General features: G+C 42.8%; 2 protein-coding genes across 3 annotated transcripts in view; one reads left to right on the forward strand and one right to left on the reverse strand.

Moving 5' to 3' along the window:
• Positions 1 to 1,052: 1,052 nt before the first annotated feature.
• On the reverse strand, positions 1,053 to 4,808 carry zdhhc22 (zDHHC palmitoyltransferase 22). The gene is made up of 3 exons (XM_028988619.1): positions 4,509 to 4,808; positions 3,086 to 3,643; positions 1,053 to 3,000 (listed from the first exon to the last, which is right to left on the reverse strand). The coding sequence occupies exons 1-3, from the start codon at positions 4,579 to 4,581 to the stop codon at positions 2,714 to 2,716; spliced, it is 918 nt and encodes a 305-aa protein (XP_028844452.1). The 5' UTR covers positions 4,582 to 4,808; the 3' UTR covers positions 1,053 to 2,713.
• Positions 4,809 to 5,326: 518 nt separating this feature from the next.
• tmem63c (transmembrane protein 63C) overlaps positions 5,327 to 23,140 on the forward strand; it is a 34,105-nt gene continuing 16,291 nt past the window's right edge. Inside the window, exon 1 of one of the 2 annotated variants that reach the window (XM_028998030.1) lies at positions 5,327 to 5,443. The gene's annotated coding sequence lies outside the window, so the exon portion shown is untranslated. Of the gene's footprint in view, positions 5,444 to 6,006; positions 6,049 to 23,140 lie in introns of those variants that run through there. The other variant, XM_028998038.1, reaches the window with a different exon arrangement.

Genomic DNA, 23,140 nt, shown 5'->3' on the forward strand with positions numbered 1-23,140 from the left:
AAATTCTACACACAACACCCCATAATGACACTTTACTCAAGGTTTTGGCAAATTTATAATAAAAGAGAAAGCACATGCACTGTTTGCCTTGATCATCCTTGAGATGTTTCTGCAGCTTAATTGGAGTCCACCTGTAGAAAAAGCAGTTGCCTGGACATGATTCGGAAAGGCTCACACCATCTATATAAGGTCCAACAGTTGACAGTTCATGTCAGAGCACAAACCAAGCATGAAGTCAAAGGGATTGTCTTGAGGCACAAATCTGAGGAAGGCTGCAGAAAAATGTCTGCTGCTTTGAAGGTCCTAATGAGCACAGTGGCCTCCATCATCCATAGGTGGAAGATGTTCAAAACCACCAGGAATGTTCCTAGAGATGGCCAGCCACCTAAACTGAGCAAAAGAGGGGAAAGGGCCTTAGTCAGGGAGGTGACCAAGAACCCAATGGTCACTCTGTTAGAGCTCCAGAGGTTCTCTGTGGACAGAAGAGAACCTTCTAGAAGGTAAACCATATCAGCAGCTACTTCTTAAACAGAAGGCACATGGGTCTGGAGGGAACCAGGCACCGCCTATCACCAGGCCAATACCATCTCTAGAGTGAAGCATGGTGGTGGCAGCATCATGCTTTGGGGATGTTTTTCAGCTGCAGGAGCTGGAAGACTAGTCAGGATAGAGTATATTTTTGTGTATATTTTATTTTTAATACATTTGCTAAAACCTCATGTACACCTTTTTCAAGTTGTCATTATTAGGTGTTGTCTGCATTTGATCTATTTTTGAATAAAGCTGTAAAATAACAAAATGTGGAAAAAGTGATGTGCTGTTAATACTTTCCGGATGCACTGTATTTATCACATTTAACACACATTAAAATAATATATTTGAGGCAATTCAGTAGGACATGATGAACGTATCAGTACATTGCAAAACAGCAAAAATAAAAGTACTGTTTATCTAAGCTGCAAGCCACTTTGTTAATGTAACAAAAACCATATGCCAAACATTCATCAAATAGATTTACATAAACCTTTTATTGACAAATTTCCCTAATTTCCAATAAACAATTACGTTACATCTAAATTATTGTGTATAGAGGAAAAAGACAAAAAGTCCACAGCTCTGTTATACAGATTTTCTTTTTCAAATCAAATGAAATTATTGCCACTTTCACTGTTTAATAATACTTTTGTGTAATTTTTTAGAAGTAACTGTTGGGGGGGTGAACTTTAGTTTCACAACTGCCTTTGCACAGTACTGTAAGTGGAAACTTAAGATTAAAGAAGAAATTAATTTCAGTTCATTAATTTTTATGTAATGTAAGTAATGGATTTTGGCACATTGCTTTGGAATACAGCCCTGTCTTTTTTGGCATCATAGGAAAAAGACTGAGAAGAACCGAGCAAGTAAGAAAATGTCTCTTGATGAGGAAATGAAACATAATGCAACAAATTTTAACAAATTCAAGCTGACTTAAAATATTCACATTTCCAATGGTAGCAGTAATGGTGACATATCAGAAATTAATTCTGTTTTGGCCATAACTATTTGCTCTTTAGAAAAAGAATGATTTATACTGCCTTCATTGTGTAGTTCCATAGTTTGAAGAAATGTATGCTTCTCTAACTCTGTCAATGCTGAATGTTGACTTTGGAATGCTGTAAAAACCTTGCTGAAAATAGCTCTTTTTCTCTCATGAACAAAATCACAAATAAAAGAGAAAGCTGAAATAATGTGTAGTTCACAAGTTGTCATAGCTGTCATCTAAACACAAACTATTGAAAATGGCTGTTAATGCAGTGGCTATATGTTAAATAAGACTTGTTTAAATATAACTGAAATTAATTTCTGCCTCTGCATAATTGTATAGAGGGAAGATGCTGTTCTGGGAATGTGAACGAGCTGCTTTAATTACCAACTGAGCTGTCTAGAGAGACAAGCTTGCCAGAAAGAAAGGAGAAAAGAACAATACTCTAGAGAAAGCGGTGAGCAACTGAGCAGTAAGAGCTGAGGCGCAGAAGATAAGCCTGCACTTTCGATAATTGAAACCGAATCCTATCTTGATTTGTCTTCATTATACAACAGTGACACACATGCATGCAGAAAGTCCCCAAAATTGGTTTTCTGGTGACCTTTTACATAAAGCTATTACTCATTGATGTAACATGTTGTGCCAGTTTAATTTATCCACTGACTCCTACATTAAATATGTTTATAACAAGTACTTGATGATCATAGACATACTGGGTGACGTACCTAAACACCTGTATTTACTTCTATTTTCACACACACACACACACACACACACACACATTCTCAAAATCCTAAATTGAGTGAATAAACTGTATGCAGAAGCCAAATTATGAATAACAGGAAGGCAGCCACCCATATGAACCTTTATGTCTAAACCTAATACAACACTCCCGCTTGTCGCTCCCTGTTTCTATAGCAACCACTTTGAAATTACAGTAGAGTGTGTGCTCAGACATGGCAGTGCAGCAGTTGGGCTCTTCTACAGCAGTGTAAGCAGACGTGGCCATAAAAAAATGGCACCAGGTACCAAAGCAAAGACTCTAGATGCCCAACAAAACCTCTTGGAGACCATAACATGGTGTGGATCAGCGCAGATGATGAGTGTGAGTTATGGATGCCACTTGTTCTCCTGGTTGCTGGCACAAGAAAGTAGTCCAAAGTCAGAAGCAGTCATCTCAGCATCATCTCAGTCATGTTTGTGCTCATGTTCACTGTGGTCATTGTCTGCTGTGGCCCTAACTGTTTGCACGGGCAGGAAGAACCCCAGTGCCCACCGGGATCCAAAGACGTCGCTCAGGTTGGCATTCCATGTGCCACGGGTCTCCACCAGCTGTCCCTTCTGCAGCTGGCACCAGGTTTGCCCACGGGCCACCAACAGAATCTGCTGGCAGCAGAAGCCGGCGCTCACCAGCCCGATGCCCAGCCACACGTACAGCATAAGGACCAGGAAGAACTGGAGGCCTGAGATGACACCTGAAAAAGACCGGTAGAGAGGAACACAGTTACCAAGAAGACTGGCGGGGGTGAGATGGAGGCACTCATGTTGCCTTTAACTCACCAAGGAAGAAGTATCCGGTTGAGAGGGGAAGCAAGGTCAGAAAGGTCAAGGGGTTCTCGAACGAGATGGAGTACTCAACTGTGAGGTAGGCCACTCCTAAGACCAGCGAGTACAGGCAAATGCAGGACGTGTATATGCAGAACACGATGAAGTAGCGCATGTTCCTGTTCCCAATGCAGTTCCCGGTGAAGAAGCAGTGGTGGTCTCTCTTCAGAATCACTTTCTTACACAGTTTGCAGAAGTGGCGGCCATTGAGGAGGTAGTGTGCGTCCACTCTGTCTGGACAGTCTGGCGAACAAACTGGGACAACGTTCTCGTTGGCGCTTTCAGACGGGTACTTTATGGTCATGGCGTAGTTGCCCAGCGCGTTAAACATCATGTAAAGAAAAATGGCCGCGTGGACCAGTTCAGCGTTGTCCAGCGTGACACCGGGCACGTGAAAAAGGGTTGGCGTAAAAAGGAGAAAGTGCAAGGCGAAGGTGACCACCGTCGCAGTGATAAAGTAGGCTGGGGCAACAGCGTTGAGCAACCTTAGTTTCAACATCCTTTTCAACAGACCTGTGTCATTAAGCAACAAACAAGGGTTAGGAGGTCAGACGCAAGCCAACGTTGTGTAAACGTTACACATGGAACCTGTCCTGCAGTCGGAATAGCTTTACTTTTATTAATAATAATCACCCACAGTAAAATAATGAAGAGTGACTACAACACATTTACTGCTGTTTCATTTAAGAAAACAAAATTATTTCTGTGAATACTATTTGTCTGTAACAACTGGACCCAAAGAAGAAACGCTGGTGTGTCTGTATTCTGCTGTGACACACACTCGCCTATGAACCAGAAGACCCAGGTTCAAATCCCACTTACTACCATTGTGTCCCTGACCAAGACACTTAACCCTAAGTTGCTCCAGGGAGACTGTCCCTGTAACTACTGATTGTAAGTCGCTCTGGATAAGGGTGACTGATAAAAGCTGTAAATGTAAATGTATTCTGAGCATCCTGTGACAAACATAGACCTGCATTCGTCCAATCACTCTCAAATATTGAAAATGCACCCAGTATGCATGACTTGATGCATGATGTTCCGTGTATAATATAAAATATGAGTTTCATTGTTTTATACAGTACTGTATTGCGTACCGTATTAATACACATGTTTCTAGGTTGGATGCGCCAACAGACACGACAGAACACGACAGGCTGCGAGCTTTAATGTTTAATGCCAATGATCCCGCTACGCAGGACAATTGGCTGGACGGATTTGTAACGCGATGTAGGCGAATGCGACAAGGCGGCGACACCCTGGATGACATTTAACGCCGGGCCTGTACCTGCCGAAATGACCACAAATTGAACCTCGAACTTCCCGTTCATTTCATTTCATTGGCTGAGCGGATCTGAGACACACGAACACTTCCTACCTGTCGCCACTTTTCTGTCGCCGCGTAGCCGCTCTCTCAGCACCCGAACGCGCTCGGCATCCTTTACATTCATTCATTCATTCGGGATAAAAGGAGCGAGCAGGCACGGCGCGTCTCTCTCTCTCCAGATGTGGCACCGCCCGATGGCGGGGATACAGCTGTGCGGTCCGCGCCCACGACGCGGGGACCGGGGTGGAAATGTCAGGCCAGAGATGAGCTACTGGGGAGGATGCAGGCTGCGGTCGTCACAGTTCGCACAGAATGCCAATTTCGGCGCGCACGACGAAGCCCTTTTGTCTGAACTCGAGCAGCGCAATGCGCAGACGTGGCCAGTAGGTGGCGGCGTCCTTCCGCGGATTCGTGGGATCCGCGTGGACGGTGGCGTGGACAGCCAAATACGCAGCGACTGTTCAACTGTCCACGCCAATAATTTACAGGCGAGACGGCAGCAACTGGCTCTAGCGCAGGTGCGAGGACGTCCGGGCTGGACTTGTCCACACAAATGTCCAAACGGAAAACCGGAGAAAAATCCTTATTTGCCAGCTAAATAACATGCATTCCGTTTGCAGAAACAATTAACCACATTAATCAAGTCGTTTGCAGTGCAGTAGTCTAGCGTTATTTTCACGTCTATTCAGCCTATCTGAATAATCAAGCATCTGCGAGCCACGAAGGCGCCATTAACGTGTTCGTTCTATCAGTGTGGATCGTTTCGCCTCCTGTCACGTCGTTGTAGATCCACAGAAAGTCACCTTTCGTCGCGAGAGACTGTGGCGCACCTGTGGTGGGGAGGTTAGCGACGGTCCCTTACTTCTCGGGTTGGTAACTTGTCCGACGCTCCCTGAGCAGGTGGGCGCTCCTCTTGTTTCTTGGTGCTGATGCAGGCGGCCAGAAGCATCTCGATCCGAGACGAGCGACCGGGGGCCTTTGTGGAGGTAAGCGGCCGCGATAACTTAAGTTCGGCGAGCGTTGAAGCGTCAAGCCTCCGAGGAGGGAAGCTCGTAATTCCCCGCGAACGCGGCCAACTTTATTCGCCCATTTATTTCGGTATTTTCACTTCTATCTGTTGAGGTGGGCGTATGTCGGCGCTGCCGTCGTGCTAGGACGGGCTATTAGCCGCGCCGCAGCGGCCGACGCCGGGGGGAAATGCAGCAGGGCGCCCGCGTCGCTTCGCGGGTTGTGAGGGGAAAAAGACTCCCGGTTCGTACGACGTGCAACTTCTGCTGCTGTTTGACTTTTCTCGACAGCAGCACCGGCGGAATATCGCGCACGGCAGGCTGCGTAGCATTTACATTACATTCACAGCAATTCTTACAATCAGTAGTTACAGGGACAGCCCCCCCCCCTGAAGCAACTTAGGGTTAAGTGTCTTGCTCGGGGACACAATGGTAGTAAGTGGGGTTTGAACCTGGGTCTTCTGGTTCACAGGCGAGTGTGTTACCCACTAGGCTCCCTGAGCAGATGGGCGCTGCTCTTGTTTCTTGGTGCTGATGCAGGAAGCATCTCGATCCGACACGAGCGACCGGGGGCCTTTGTGGAGGTAAGCGGCGGTGGAGCAGTGGAAATGAGGACATTTAAGTGCGGTTTGAATGTGATTATGTGTTAATATGTCCCAGCATGTTTATTTGGCACGCCAAAAGCGCATTGGTCACTGTATAGATCACGGATGCATAGCAGCAGATGGTTTTCATTTTTTCTTAGATGTCAAGTGTTCAGCATCAAACTGCCATTATCAGGAGATTGTGATCAATCACAGACTGTGCTTGATCAACACTTTCACATCACCTTAAAAGCTGTAGTTTGCATACTGGGCCGTAAAAAAAATTGAAATGTGTCTAGTTGGCATTTGTCCTCTCGTTGCTCTTAATGAAATTACCTTGTGAAATGCCAACGTAGTAATTATTGGAAAAAGTAATCAGCCAGACGAGCTGGAATTTGTCTCGTGCAGATTTTGCATTCATTATTGTCTTTAAGGCACACATAACGTGCAGTATGTGAAGTAAATTCCCCCTGAATATGTGAGAGATAAATCCAGGTATTGGCCATTGGGATATTTATGATCTACCCATAATGCATTATAACTTGGCTCTGTCATTTTTTTTTTGTCTGAAAGCTGGATTTCCATGTCTCCTGTGGGTGGAAACTGCACGTTTGGATTCAGTCGTTTAGGACACAAATACAGTTCATGCAAGAGGCTGGAGTTATCAGCAGCATCAAGTGTAGATCTTTCAGAAGCGCATGCTAATTTGATCCCGTTACAGGATGAGCTCAAGACAAGTGGAAAAGAAACTTTAATTTAGCCTGGCCACAGCAATGGCGCATATAAGCTTTCATGATACATTATGACTCCGCTGAAATATTCATTATGTAAGGGGGAGAGAGGGAAGGTAGATGGATTTTACTGCATCTGCTTATTAGGGGCAGTGGTGGCCTAGCGGTTTAAGGAAGCGGCCCTGTAATCAGAAGGTTGCCGGTTCGAAACCCCCCGATCCACTGAAGTGCCACTGAGCAAAGCACTGTTAAAAGCAGCGGACACATTTCATTGTGTCACCATGTGCTGAGTGTATCACAACGATTTGATCACTTTCACTTTTAAATAATTGTTTTTTTACATGGATTGTGTGAACTGGTATAAACTTATAAACTAAATCAAAATGATTTGATTGCGTTTCTACTCAAAACAGCACGTTTTAGCACTGATGTATGCAGATAATCATTTACATTTACAGACGCCCTTATCCAGAGCGACTTACAATCAGTAGTTACAGGGACAGTCCCCCCCTGGAGCAATTTAGGGTTAAGTGTCTTTCTCAGGGACACAATGGTAGTAAGTGGGATTTGAACCTGGGTCTTATGGTTCATAGGCGAGTGTGTTACCCACTAGGCTAATAATCACTACTCATCAATACACTTCATGTGGGGTTTATGAGTGTGTCCTTTCTGCAGACACTTTATTTTTGGTTTTGGCCAACGTGGCTTTTAGAATATTTTGATAATGCCATCGATGCTTCTGCCTCTTTACCTCTTACAAATATGAGACTTGTAGATTTGTGTGAAAGCTACTTGTCATTGCATGATAATTCTTTTGTTTTTGCCCGATTATTCCTTTTGGAGCATGAATAATGGGTCCAGTGTTAGGGTTAATATTGTTGAACATAGTTAAAACAACATTATTCAAGATGGAGTCAGCTCCTGGTATGAAATAATAGAGATGAGATCTATAGTTGTTTTTGGCACCCTGATTTTTTTATTTTATTATTGTCACTCAAGAATACACTACATGCTTTCCAGACACAAAAGACGCTCTGATTTGTTCTATGTTCTTCGACCACACATTCGGTTTTCTTTTCCACTTTATTGTAAGGAAAGTGTGTGCAAAACTTGCCTCATCATTTTCTCCCAATCATCTGCTAAACCACCGCAAGTATCCTGAAATCTAATTAATGTGTGAATGGGAATTCAGGAAGTGACATCATCTGTGCGACCGAATGGAAGACATGGGAAGCATAAATACTGCATAATAATAACACGATTAAACGAGAGGAAATCATTTGAAGAGACATTTCGGTTTACTTTTAATTTAGTCTCATTTTTATTCATTACATGATATATTTCATTATAGTTCATCACATGACCATGTATTGACAATACATTTAATTGATGGAAACAACAGAAGATATCAAATCAGTTGTATCCAGTGAACTAAAAGGAACATTGGGGCATTTACCAAATATTGTAAAGCTGCTGTTGTAAATATTTTAAAGCTGCTTTTTCACTGTAAAGTATTATAAAAACACCTCATGGTTGCACAGATGTCAAAAGTATCAGGATCCGGTCTGGCAGGGGATACCCCAGGTCCGTGGTTGGGATCGGAGTTTCATGTTTGTCCCAGTGTTGCCAGACGTATCCCATTTGAATGTTTATTTTACCCTCTGTATGATGTACGATCAATAATTAGAAAAATCCCGTAATGTAAGATAAATTTTCCCCTTCATTTTATTAATTGGAACGACAAGATACAGATCATTTACGGTAGTATACGCAACATCGCCATCAGAAGAGAAAGACCCCAGTTTTACTGGGTGGTTAAAGCCCATAACTAGCACTAACAGTAATGCTATCTGACACTGTTGCAATGTGCAAATGAAATTCTGAGCTGTTCAGTGTACGGACTTCATACAGGTAGAGATGCTGTTCTGCCCCGAGGTGGGTACGGTAAAAGTTGCATTATACACTATAATATACACACTTTATGATGGTATGTTTTATTGAAGCAAATTTTCAGACTGGAAATTGCATGCGTACGATATTTTTAAGATAACATTTAGGATCTGGCAACACTGGTTCATTGCCTCCCCCGTGTATGTATCTTTAAAGCTGCCCTGTTTGTGTCTGTTCTCTGATGGGTCATTGTTGGTGATGTTTACCCTGTCCTGTGCTTCATGGAGTAAAACCCCTGTCCTGTGCTTGTTCAGATGTGTCCTACTTCCTCAACATGTCTGGCCGCCATGATGTGGTGAGGAAGATATGTGTGCAGTCACAGGTTTGTATAAAGAATATTCCATGAGTTCATGACTTAATGTAGAAACATAATTTTTGCCAGTATTGGTAAATATACGTTCTGTTTTTTATGAATTTATAACAGGCTTTTTTAATAAGACTTAGCTTCTAAAACTGAATTCACCAATTAAAGACATACATGAAATACACAGCAAACACTAACAGCCAGTTTTATATCTGCTCCATTTACCCTCACCTCCTTATCCACAGAAATGCACTACTAACAGCTGCATAGAGCATGCAGGAGGAGCGTGGCCGCTTGCTTGTTATTTGTCATTCCGGTGGAATAAAGCCTTTAATATTTGATGGCGCTCCTGGCTGAGATTGAAAATTGATACGGTTCACCACAGCAAGCTTAAGGCTTTTGTTTTTTACTCCTCAGCAGTGAAGTGTGGTTGTGTGATGTCTGAGACACTGCTGAGGGCTGCACGCATGTCTAATTCCTGCAAAATTTGCACAGGTTTTCAGCAGTTATACAGAGCAACGTACTCTCAGTAGGAACAAGGAGACTCGGGGTTCAGTGTTCTGATTCTTCTGATTCACAAGCAAGTCTGTTGCCTTCTAGGCTACTTCCCCTCAACTCTAATGAATGGAGACAGTTGTATAGACAGAAATGTACATTGTGCAGCACAGCACACGGTGACACAACGAAATGTGTCCTCTGTTTTTAACCCATCACCCTTGGTGAGCAGTGGGCAGCCCGGGGAGCAGAGTGTGCGGACGGTACCTTGCTTGGTGGCACATAAATGGCTCCTTGGCAGCTCGGGATTCAAACCGGCAACTTTCCAAGTGGGCCCGTTTCCTTACCCCCTAGGTCCCGATGGTATTATGGAATATTTTGGATTCACAGTTTAAGGGCTAAATGGTAGCATTCAATAGCATTCAAATGTCATGCAGGGAATGACATTTGTAATAAGGGAGTGTTATAGCAACATTCCAGGAATATTTTTTCCAAAAAGGCACTGGGATGCGGTTGACCAAGGACTCTGGGACAATTGAGCATCCAGAGATTAAGTTCCCTTGAGAAATCAAATTCTTGAGTACAGTTATCAAACAATGTAAGTCATATAGCTGTCTTATTTAACGATTCATGCTCATACTATGACTACTGGAAATTGTGGGGAAAAAAAACGAATAGAATTGTTAAATATTGTGAAAAGCGTAATTAGTTTTTAGTAATTAAATTCTAAAGGGCAGCACCGACTAACCTTGTCTATTGTGTTGACACAAAGTTTTTTGCGTTTCCATGGGTTTCTCCTTGTTTCCTCCAATGATGAGCTGTTTCCCTGCCACCTTGACCAGGATAAGATGGTTCAGAAAATGCAAGATGGGTGGAATCCAATTGTTAATGTTGTGTTTCATGTAGAGGTAACAAATGTTTGTCTGAGTCTAACTTGATTCTGCTGATAAATGTCTTCAAAAAGAGACACCTGCCTTGCAGTGGAGTGCTAAAGTGCAGACTTGAGCGTCACTCCAACTGCTCATTTAAAGCGAAAGTATTTACACAGCACAGGGCATGGTGACACAATGAAATGTTTCCTCTGCATTTAACCCATGATTAGTGAGTGAGCAGTGGGCAGTCATGGAAGTTGACTGGGAAGTTGGTGCCCTGCTCAGTGTGACCTCTGTGACACCTTGGCTTTCCGGAATATTTGAAACCGCAACCCTTTGTTTTACGAGCCAGAATCGCCAGAAGCTAGCGTCCGTTTCACCAGCTCATTTTAGCAACAGGCGGCAGCAAACAGATCATCAGGCCGAAATGATAATCAGGTTCAAGCCCTTAAAACACTTGCACTTTTAGATTTTTATTTAATGTATCTTGTTGTAACTCCAGCTCAGTGAAGCATTTTAAGCACCGGCATGTTTTCCGTAAGTTACCTTTCGTGTTGAATTGTGCTTCAGCTAAGGAACTTTATGTTAACCAGATAGTTAGTTAATCGTTTACAAGTCAGCATTGCCAGCTTCCTTACCTGCTAGGCCATCACAGCATAGATTATAGGGTGGTAGTGGCCTAGTGGGTTAGACACTCGCCTATGAACCAGAAGACCCAGGTTCAAATCCCACTTACTACCATTGTGTCCCTGAGCAAGACACTTAACCCTAAATTGCTCCATAAATGATGTCTGATAAATGATGTAAATGTAAATGATTGCAAAAATCTTGTATTTTTTGCAATATTATTAACATTTAGTTAATAATATCTATGGACCTAAATAAGATCCTGCTTTCTGACAGGAATAGCTTGAAATCCACTGCTCATGTAAACATCTGTGTAAGCCTGGGTAATTATGTGATTATGACTGAGAGCAAGTCATTATGAATCTTAATGAAGGGTCCAGACAAGCACAGCAAATATGACTCAGCCAGAGACCCCTTTTGGTGTGATAGGGGTAATATATGTTCCACCTGAGAGACTTTATTGGACTTCTTTGGCATTGTTTATTGTACTTTTTTAAGTTCTCTGTCATTGATCTGCATTTTGCTCATGATTAAGTGGGGAATAAAAATCAGGGAGATGTTGCTGACATTCTCTCTGTCCCGTTCTTCCAAACTCAGAGAGGCAGCAGTAATGAAAATGAAAAGCAAGACTAATGAACAGATGAGTCTGGTTTAGAGAAAGACGAGTGGATGGAGGGTGGCGTGGAAGTGAAGTGAAAGTGATTGAAAGTGAAAGAGAAAGAAAGTTGGAGGATGGTCTCACAGGGGGGTGGGGTGAGTGTAAAATGAGAGGATGGAGGGAGGTATGGCAGTCTGGGGGTGTTCTCATTTTATGTGCATGTGTGAGTGGTGCCCCGTGGCTCGCATTACTGTCAGTTGTGACATTTTCTGTGGTTGTGACGCATTCCCTCAATGCCAGGCTCGGAATGAGGGGATTCTGTCTAAATGTTTGGGTAATCCGCAGTCAGCACCACTGTACAGTAGGGGTGCAACAATTCATTGACATTGTAGACAAATAAATTAGCCTGAGAAGAATTTGATTTGTCGCCAGACGTATGACTACATTTTCATGAATATATGCGCAGCAAGTGGGGAGAGACTCGCAAGAACAGATTTTCTTTGCGGTCACTAAGTGCACATTACGATGTTTGTGCAGCATGTCTAACACCCTGCTGACGACGGCTGTCTTTTCCGGAAGCAGTCGTGCATGCGGTGAGTCCTAAGTCTTAAGGCTCATAAGTAAAAACTAAAAAAATTTTTTCACCGTGAAAAGGGCCTTATGTTGTAACTTGTTACTAAATATTTTGCACAATTTTACGGCTGTTATTGTGCCGTTCCTTGGCCTACAGAAAAAAAAATCCTATTCTATTTTTTTACATGTTTGGAAAATGGACACTGTTTCATTTATATTATCAGCAGATAAGTTTATTGATGTATCTTTCTTATCTTTATTATTTGTGACATAATTTAAATAAATTCATGCTAAATGCACAATCTAACTAGTTGACTAAACGTTTTAAGTGTTGATGATTAGTTGACTATCCAAATATTTGTTGGTTGCAGCCCTACTGGACAGTAATGGGAATCGTCATGTGCATTTACTATTTAATTCGTTGTTGTTGCGTCATTTTTGGATCCTGTACTTGCATTAGTGGAGCTTTTTCCAAACTTGTGTTTCCAATCATTGCTGGGGGGTCTTTCTCACCCTGGAGAGGATTTATTTTGATGGAGACTCACTTTGAATCTGTGGCTTCTTGTAAAGTTAGGATTATTCTCATTAAAATGATTTCTAAGCCATGCGTATTTGTGTCATGCCATTCATTGTTTCTCCACATCCTGGAATCAGGCTGGCAAACTAAATAAACTTGCCATGTTCCTGTCTAGTGGGAACGAATGTGGTCAATTTGTTCAAGGTGGAAAGTGCACTATTTATGTAGTGCAATAAATGTGCAGTGGTGGCCTAGCGGTTAAGGAAGCGGCCCTGTAATCAGAAAGTTGCCGGTTCGAATCCAGATCCGCCAAGGTGCCACTGAGGTGCCACTGAGCAAAGCACCGTCCCCACACACTGCTCCCCGGGCGCCTGCCATGGCTGCCCACTGCTCACTAAGGTTCATGGTTAAAAGCAGGGGACACATTTTCCTGTGCTGTGCTGCAGTGTTTCACAATGACAATCACTTCACTTTCACTTCAATGATTCAAAAACTTAAGGAACTTAAACAACATAATGTAACTCCAAGTCAATCACACTTCTGTGAAATAAAACTGTCCACTTGATGGTCAATTTCACATGCTGTTGTGCAAATGGATTAGACAAGAGGTAAACATTATTATCTGCAGTTAGCAAGACATCCCCAATAAAGGCGCGGTTCTGCAGGTGGTGACCACAGACCGGATGGCACATCAATGCGAGCTGTGGCATCAGGAGACAAGGAGGAGGCCGTAAGAGGGCAACAACCCTGCAGCAGGACCACTAACTCCGCCTTTGTGCCAGGAGGAACAGGAGGAGAACTGCCAGAACCCTGCAAAATGTGCATGTGTCTGCTCAAACGGTCAGAAACAGACTCCATGTGGGTGATATAAAGGCCTGATGTCCACAGGTGGGGGTTATGCTTACAGCCTAACACCATTCAAGTTTGGCAAATCCACAGGAATACTATGTGGTTATGTGCAATTTTGGGTTAGGCTGCATTGTAGGTGGCACAAACACATGAAATGTTGATACAGCGATTATGATCCAAAGTATCAGCGCAATTAAAAATGAGTGTGTGTTTACTGCTTTACATAACGAGGACATTATATTGCCCATGTTTGGGTGGTCACCATACCAACAGCTACTGTCATGGTCCGGACATTTCCTGCCTTGTCTTGTGTTTCCTTATTGCCCATATCTTTTATGATTAGTATAAATTTTACCTTGCCATGTCACGTCCTCATTCAATTACTTGTCTTTTAGTCTTTTGTCACGTCTCGTCAATGTAACCCCCCCCTACCATATTTATAATTTATTATTAAATCCCTGTGTTCGTGAGTCATGCATTTGCGCCCTTTTCATTTCTTGCGTTCCTGCAAGCTACCTATATGCCATTCCAAGCAAATTTTTTTTTATATATTTTATTTAAAAGCTACAGTTAGTACGGAAAGTATTCAGACCTCCTGAAATATCACATTTTCACATGGTGCAGGGCCAAATGCAATATACTCTGTAACGTTTAAATGTGTGACTGGGCCGTGCTCGTTCCAGTGGGTGACTATTGCACAAAAGCCTAATGCTCTGGCAGATCACATGGTAATCAATAGTGTAACATGTCAGCCAATAATCATTTCATGTTCACCTAGAATTCTGTGAGGAAAATACTGAGATAAAATTGGGGAGACTGCTCTAAGCCGCAGTCTCACCAAGATTTGCCCCAGGAGCGGAGGAGTTACACCACCAGGCTGTTTATTCTGCTTGCCTCATCCATTCTCCTCTAATTGGCCTCATCTCGGTCTGACTCCCGTCATGTGTCAGCACAGGTGGAGGAACATCTACTCGCATTGCGTGAAATGTCTCAGAGGAGTGAGGTCACAGCTGAGCAAGGTTAATCATTTATAGTATTTGTAGTCCTGGGTTGATGTTGTTATCATTGTAAGTAAGAATTCATGGGGTTGTGTGGACTGTGGATTTTTAAAGCCTAAAACCCTTTTTTTTAGAATAGTTTTTTTACTGTCATTAATAACATCTGTCTCTTTCGATTTGATTTTGTCTGTCAGATGGACAGATGGAGTAATGCATGTTTTACTTTATTTTGTTGTTGTGTTGAAATTAATCATTTAATTAATGCATCACGATGCAGACATGGACAGTTTGATTTGACCCCTGCACACCGTGACGTATTAGAATCAATGCAGGCTACTGTTTTTCCCCACTTCAAAACACACACACGAAGTGCGAATGGAGAAAAAGTGGATCTTAACAATCTCTGAGTGTACAGGGATCTACAGAAAACCATGCATATTATTCTGCACTGAGCCCCGGTCAGAAAGCAGCTTTAGATTTTCCCCAATGAGCAGAAGAAGTGTTCAGTCCGCGCTCACCTGATGCCACGGACATCTGAATCAGGCATTTTACTGGTGTTTGTGGCTTCAGGTTGTAACATGTTTGGGTCGGTGTGTAGTGGAGGAAACTTTGGTGAAGTATGCAGAGAAAGGAGGCCCACCGGGAAGAAAGAGAATCTAAAGTGGGTTTCCATCATGCTCTCTATTTAGTATTCTCACAGCACGCCTGAGTAAATGTCAGTACATCATGTGATAATGTAAAATATTTATGGGATACAATGCGATGCATCGATATTGAGGCATTGATAATCGCAATCGAATAGTGAGACCAGGGAAGGTTCGCTTGTCTACTGTGTTTTTGTCACGACTCTGGTCGCATGCCAGCTGAGAACGTGGAACTGGGTGATTCTCTCAGTTGTATGGTGCTCAGTCATTGCAAATGACGCGCAGCTCAGTCCAACTCAAAGTAAGATTTATCCTTCTTCTCTCCGAATCCTCTCGCGTGATCTGACCCTGCCTTCCTCCCCTCCTCACCTTCTTAAACAAGCGCCAACGCCGGGGGTGTTGCTGCGTCACCTGTCAGACACTCGTATAGTAAAATGCGAAAACTCACCCGCCTCTTTGTGCCAATCCGCGTTTGGGTTTATGTTTTTCTGCCACATTCACTCTCAATGTGCTCTGCTCCCCTTTTATTATATGAAAAATGGCAGTGGTGGCCTAGCGTTTAAGGAAGCTCCCCCCTAATCTGAAGGTTGCCGGTTCGAATCCCGAGCCGCCAAGGTGCCACTGAGCAAAGTACCATCCCCACACACTGCCCCTTTGGGACGCCTGTCATGGCCGCCCACAGCTCGCCAAGGGTGTTTGGTTAGAAGCAGAGGACACATTTCGTTGTGTCACCATGTGCTGTGCTGCAGTGTATCACAATCACTTCACATTCACTTTCATTATGACATTCCAAATGTTAGCTAGATATGCTCCTCGCTTTCATTTTCTGGTTATTTACACCCACGTCTGTGTCATACATCATCCAATAGCCAACCTCCTCTGGTTTTTCCCTAGATCTCTGCAAACTGATATTTGGATCTCAGGGCACATTTGATCAAAATTAAGGTTCTGTACCTTCCAGGTTCTGAGTAATAAAAAAACAGGCAAAGTAAAAATAACATTTGAAACTTGTCACACCGTGTTAGACCAGAGCTGATGCCTAATCTAGCACACTGTTAACTCGTGCAGACACCCATGTGGATCAAATCAAGGGGAACCGAATTTCCAAGTACTAACGTCTGCTTGTTTTTGCCGCTTTAATGGCACATTAATGGTTCTAAAGCCTAGCATGACCTAAAATCAAATGCAGGGCTGCATATGTTGTTGAAAGAGAAACAACACCCAGAAGCAGGTGTGGGAACAGATTGTACCTTAGCCCTTTTCCTCCTGGGACAGCCTCCTGATGTCCACTTATCAATGTGGGCAGATGGAGAAGCCTCATCCAGCATCCACCAGGCTTATTATAGCTTGGGCAGTTGATATTGTCTGAGTAAGGGTTGGGGGTTAAGTGTTGTTCAGGGTCACAATGGTAGTATGTGGGATTTGACAGAACACAGAACAACCCCATAATGACAACATAAGCTTACTTGAGTTTTGGCAAACTAATAAAAAAACTGAGAAATCACTTTACGGATGCACTGTATCTGCTTGGTCAGGCACATGATGTGTAAGGTGCCACAAATATCTTCAGCTCAGAGACACACATTGTCAAACTGAAACATTAAAGACCACTGTCATGTCCCAGCAAATAAACCCCTGTCCTGTTCTGCTTTTGTGTTTATGTATCATGTTTTTTTCATCATATCTTGCATTGCTCCCTCTTATGGCTTCATTGCTAGCTTTGCTTGTAAAATGCATCCCAAAAGTGGGCTACATTCTTGCTTTTTGGCTGACGATGTCCCAGAGACAAGAAGCTAATGAATATGCATAATCTCAAACACACTCTTCCCAGCAGAGAATGCAGTCTCGAAGACAAAGGCAGTCACCTAGGGACACTAAGCCTTGTGGTTTCAGTATGCAGCAAAAGTAAAAAATATGTTAGGAGCATGGGTGCATTGGTCTTCTGGTTGCAAACTAATAGATACAAATAAAAAGAAGACAGTAATACAGTAAATAACAGGTTGACCCACTTCCGTTTTCAGTGAAATTAAATTCCTATTTGTCAAGATTAAGCCAAGCACTGTATTTCACGTTGATATGGTTCACCTTCAGAAATGACTGCATGAGGGAAGATCCCTAAATCTTGTTAAAATCAAGCAGTAAGACAAAAACCGTCATCATAGACATTTCTCAAGGCATCCCTTACACTCCTGTCTGGACTTGGGCTGGTTCCCTAAAAAAGAGAATTAGTTAGTTAATAACACGCCACCAACATGAAAGCTTAGCTCAAGCTGTGACCTCATATCCTGAAGTGACATTCACACCCCTCAGTGTCTGATGCTGGACGCCAGGAGAGTACACACTGACTGAAATGAAAGAGCACTCTGTGGGCACATCACTGCATCCTGGGGTGAGTTTGATGACAGTGTGCTCTTTAGTAAAATGGCACAAGAACGTTGTGGAGATTCCAGACGTGAGGTGATGAGAATGAATAGGGGGGCCAATTATGTGACAGATACTATTAATATTACTAACACATTAAAATAAAAGTATATGCATGATAATGTTTGTATGTTTTGCACAGGTCAATCCATAGTCAGCACGTAAACAATTAATTTGTGCTTAACAGGTCATAAAGAGCTTACATGATTCCAAAGGTAAAAATATGAAACCTTCACATACAAAGAGACAGTGGTATGTACAGTACAACACTGTAGAATAAAATCAATATTCACTTAGCTATGAACCTGTCATCACATAGTGAATAACACTGGATCATGTTGTGTGTGGGCTGAAGAGGTCCAGTCCACCTCCTCAAATCAGCCATAACAGCAGCTTCACATTATATTATAAGCTGTTTTATTCGTGAAACCACAGCAACAAGAAGACTGATATAGTGAATGTGAGCAATTAGTTTGTTGATGTATACTGCACACAACAGCAGGAAATGTCTGTTTTAGAATATGGTTTTAAAATGTATTTTTTAAATGGGGAGTTAAACCTTCTCAGTTCTTTGTTGTGTGAAAGGTATGATAAAAATGTAATTCCGGCTTAAGGTGCTTAATTGAAATCACTTGCAATTCTGTATATAGTGCGAAGTGCAACAATTTCACCAGTCAGTGTTAATAAGCTCGGACTTGAATTAGACACACTGCCAGTGTTTGAGTGTAGCTGGATATTCACTAGGAGGCAGAGCTGAATCAAACTGAATAGAAAAAAAGATAGAATTCAGGTCAACATGTGGCCTGACACCTCCGAGGTGATTTCAAATCCTACCTTGGACCATGTGTGTGGAGTTTGCATGCTCTCCTGGGTCTCCACTGAGGGGTGTGTGTGGTGGGTTGATGCCCCGCCCTGGGTGAGTCCCTGCCCGGTGTCTGGAGTTTGACTAAGTGAGTTATTGAAAGTGACTAAGTGCCAAACCTGTCAACAGCAGTATAAAAAAAAAAATTACAAAAAAAGAATTACAATTGTGGTAATAAATGTTCGAGAAAAAAAAAAGATCAAACAGTCGATGAACATTAATGCAACAAAGTCTCTGCCTTGCTCCTCTTCCTTGTCCACTATGTCTTCCAGCAATTTAACATAAACCAAAAAAATATTCCCGGCAACTTAATCAACTTGCAAGGGCAACTTGTCTCGATCTTAAAATACACCAGGATTTGCAATTATATAAAAATGAAGGTAGTACATGAATTACTTTGCTGTACAGCGCTGTACATCATTTACGGTGCATCATTTTGTCCAAAATTCTACACACAAAACCCCATAATGACAGTGTGAAAAAAGTTTACTTGATGTAATGGCAAATTTATTAAAAATGAAAAAAGAGAATCACATGTACATCCACCATGGTGTCTCAGTGGCTTTACTCTTACTTTAGAGAACATTCCATTACTCGGTTTTGAGCACAGAATTGGTCAGAACCAAGAGTTCTGAGAAATAAGAGGTGAAAAGACATGGTGGAGATATGCGCTGCTGCTTCACCTGCAGAAACATACAGGTTAGGTGAACTGAAGTATAGGTGAGGCTGTCATCTTATCCCAGTATTGCTTCTCCCTTGCATCACATATCTATAAATATATGTGTGTGTGTGTGTGTGTGTGTGTGTGTGTGTGTGTGTGTGTGTGTGTGCGCGTGCACATATGTTCATAAAATAAAGGGGTGGTGATAAAGGGTGGTAGCCTAGTTGGTAACACACTCTCCTATGAACCAGAAGACCCAAATTATTCCTCCACTTACTTCCATTGTGTCCCTGAGCAAGACACTGGACCCTGAGTATCTCCAGGGTGATTGTCCTTGTAACTACTGATTGTAATTCGCTCTGGATAAGGGCGCCTGTAAATGCCGTAATGCAGTAATGCAATATATTCATAATATAGATAAAAAAAATTTTTTTAATCATTTGCTAATCTGAGCTTTTTCATGCTTGCATGTGTTCCTGCTTCTGGCTCTGCAGCAGGATCCCAGATGCCGTTCCCCTGCTGATCGCTCAGCTTGGTTTTTAGCTTTTATCTGTCGTCACTGAGCGAGAACAGGCAGAATGGGCATCTTAGCCCAGTGTGTGCATTTAGCGCTGAGAAATCACTTGCAGATTTGCAGCGTTGTCCCATAGAACTTGTGTGACTTCAGAAGCTTATCAAAAGCATCATTAACGACTGTGAGTTCATCTCCCGAGAGGGTTGCATTTGTTGTGCATTTAAATGCAAACTTCAGATCTTCTCACATCTGAAGTCTTTCCCTCAGGGAAGTAAACGGCCTGAAGCTGAAAACAGTCTGAACGCAGTCAGGCGTGGGTGGTGTAAACGAATACTGAACCCGTGCCAAAGTACAGTGGGGATCTCTTGGGGTTGTGTTTGGCCTGAGTTCCTGAATTTAGGAAAATAAATTGTGATGAAGCCTATAGCCTCTGCTGCAAATCCCAGCACAACACTCTGCAGATATGAGCGGGGCAGTGGTGGCCTAGCGGGTAATGAAGGGGACCCGTAATCGCTGGTTCGAATCCCAAACTGCCAAGGTGCCACTAAGCAAACTACCGTCCCGCCCACTGCTCAACAATTGTGATGGGTTAAATGCAGTGGACACATTTGTGCTGTGCTGTGTTTAACGATGACATTCACTTCACTTTCAGAAGAATTCCTGCAAGGTGTGGGATCTGAGATGGGTTTTGTAAGATCTCCTGGAATGTTAATGGATAAGTGTATGTCCAGCTTTAATATTTGCAATATTAAATTGTGTCCTCGATACGTTGACTCTGTAGCTTTCTCCCTCACCGTTTCTCAGATGGATGTGAGAATACAAATTTACCTTTGGCTTTTGTCTGGTTTGACACCTCATTCACTTCTGTGAGAGTGAGAATCATAACCTAAGAGGTTCCTATCTTAATCACTGGTCAACTTAAAGGAGGTGACAGTTCGACTCTTTGATGTTGAGGGGGCAGTGGCCTTCTGGGCCTCTTTTTTCATGAGAGCTGGGGTAGGAAGTTGAGGAAGTGAAGTAGTCTACCCGTTGTTATTATTGCACTTTATAGACAAAGTAAGCATGCAACAAAGAGTTGGACTCAAACAGCTGAGTCATTGCTGTGGCTTTGGGAAGCCATACTTTGCAGTTGTACCATATGTCACACTGAGGTCCAGGAAGCCAGCTGTGCAGACCATTAATCCCATCTGTTTGACTGACCACTTCATTTGGGCCGGGGAAAGCACTGCTTTAGCGCTGGGATCCTGTCATGGTTACCAAGGCATATGTTATCCAAAAGTAATTACTGTCTTTTATCATATGAAATGTCAGGTTTTATCTGCATTGCACTTTTGTTGATGTTTTCCTCCTATTTTGTCTGCTATGAGCCCACTAATTGAGCCCTTGAAGGGGCTTTTCTGATGTCAACAGTGAGCAGTGTGTGTCTGTTGAATGAGTCACTTGCGCCATTTCATCCATCGCTCCAGCTCTAGTGTGAGCCCCATCTGTAGTGTGAGGGCTCTGCTCAATGACATCACTTCCTGCTGGTGTCAAATGCAGTCCTTTGTAGCATACCCATCTAGGATTTGACACATTTGGTGCTAAGTGAAACTGGCAGCAAACTCACCGCCAGCAAACAAGGAGTAAGACAAAAAAAAAACCTCTCATGTTCATGCATCAATTTACTGGCCCAGAGCAACCTACGAACAGCTTAACTTCAAAGACAAGTTTTAAATAGCAGTAGCAGCTTGCTGTTTCAACCCTCTGGTCTCATAACCAACCAATCTCAAATGATGCAAAGATGAGGCTTCCGAAATGCTCTAAATCGTGCAGGTAGAAATCCAGGTAGAGTCTCTGTGTATTTTTTTTCACACATTGTCTCTTAACTGAGTTAATAGATGCAATTACTTTTTTGTTGTATGGCCAATTTTGGTGCCATTAGCCATAATTAGCACTTTATTATGTTTCAATCAACAGGGTACTTGAGGCTGATGGGGGCTTTGGTTGTTGCATGCCAGGTGTCAAATAATTCCAATATAACACCACCACAATGATCAATATTAAATGTGTCAGTTGGCTCCGTTTTCCCCCAGGCAAGGGTGTTCAGGTACCTGTATGAGCTCATTGATTGGCTGATTCTGACTTTTTTCAATAAAGTCCTTTGGACGCCTCTGCTGGACGAAAGAGGTTCATCTCCAGGTTCAGAATGGATGTGAAGTGATTATCATTGTGAAACACAGCAGCACAGCACACTGTGACACGACAAATATGTGTCCTCTGCTTTTAACCATCACCCTTGGTGAGCAGTGGGTAGCCATGAAAGGTGCTCGGGGAGCAGTGTGTGGGGCCGGTTCTTTGCTCAGTGGCACCTCAGTGGCACCTTGGTGGATCGGGATTCGAACCGACTATCATGTCATGGTGGATCTCACAACATGGAGACCTGGCCTAGGGGTCTGTATAATTATAAAATGGATGGAAGGCATTTTAGTTATGAGTCTTGGCATATCTCCCTAATTCTTCATAATCTTTTGGAAATGACATCACCGTGGTGATTAATGGCACATTTTGTTCATCCATTTGCATTTCCTCAGCATCTGTCCCTTGAGTGCTGCTGATGGAAGGAGGGAGAGGTCTGGCTCATCATCAAGAGGCTTTTTGAGCATTGAGACTCCATTACTCCAACCAGTTCCTGTAGATCCATGGCACTGCAGGATATTAAAATGAGATATAGTTAGATTCACAGGAAACCTTGGTTTGCGTGTCTGGTTCTTTTTAGCAGCATAAGATGTGCTTGATGTATTTAATTTCTGTATCCAGCTTCAATCTATCATGTGTTTTTTTGCTGCACTGAGTGTGTGTGTGTGTTGGTTTCACCACAGTAAAATCTGTGATTTTACAATCCATTGAACCCATATGCCCTTCTACCACTGGCCAAGGGTCATAATTTTTCTCTTCATTAAAGTCTGTATGACAGCGCCGCAAATATAGTCCCCCAAAAGCCATGAAAAGCAGCAGAGGAGGTTATTAATCACACGTTAGAAGGCACAAACAAATTATCGCCTGCAGAAATTCCCATTGATATGCGGCCTCTGAACCTTTGCCGGTGAGCTGGAAATAGGCAAAAAGGCTCAGCCATGTTTACTTTAAAGACAGAGTTATAGATCCTCTTATTTCGTTGCATAAATCAACTAAATAAACATAATTTAATGCACTTCCACCATCCACAGATGCATCCAATAGTCATGTGTAGGCTGTTTATTCAGAACAAATATTTACATTTATCGTCAGATACCCTTGTCCAAAACGACTTACAATCAGTAGTTACAGGGACAGCCCCCCTGGAGACACTCAGGGTTAACACATTGTCTCAGGGAAGACATTGTGGTCTTCTGGTTCAGGCTGCTAAGGACCCAAGTTAGTAGGACCCTGGAGTTCATGTGTACTCTTCATGGGCAAAATGAACTGGCGCAGGTGACTCAATTGAAAAGAGCTGTCTT

Source organism: Denticeps clupeoides, chromosome 1 (assembly GCF_900700375.1).
Source record: "Denticeps clupeoides chromosome 1, fDenClu1.1, whole genome shotgun sequence".
Classification (NCBI taxonomy): Eukaryota; Metazoa; Chordata; class Actinopteri; order Clupeiformes; family Denticipitidae; genus Denticeps; species Denticeps clupeoides.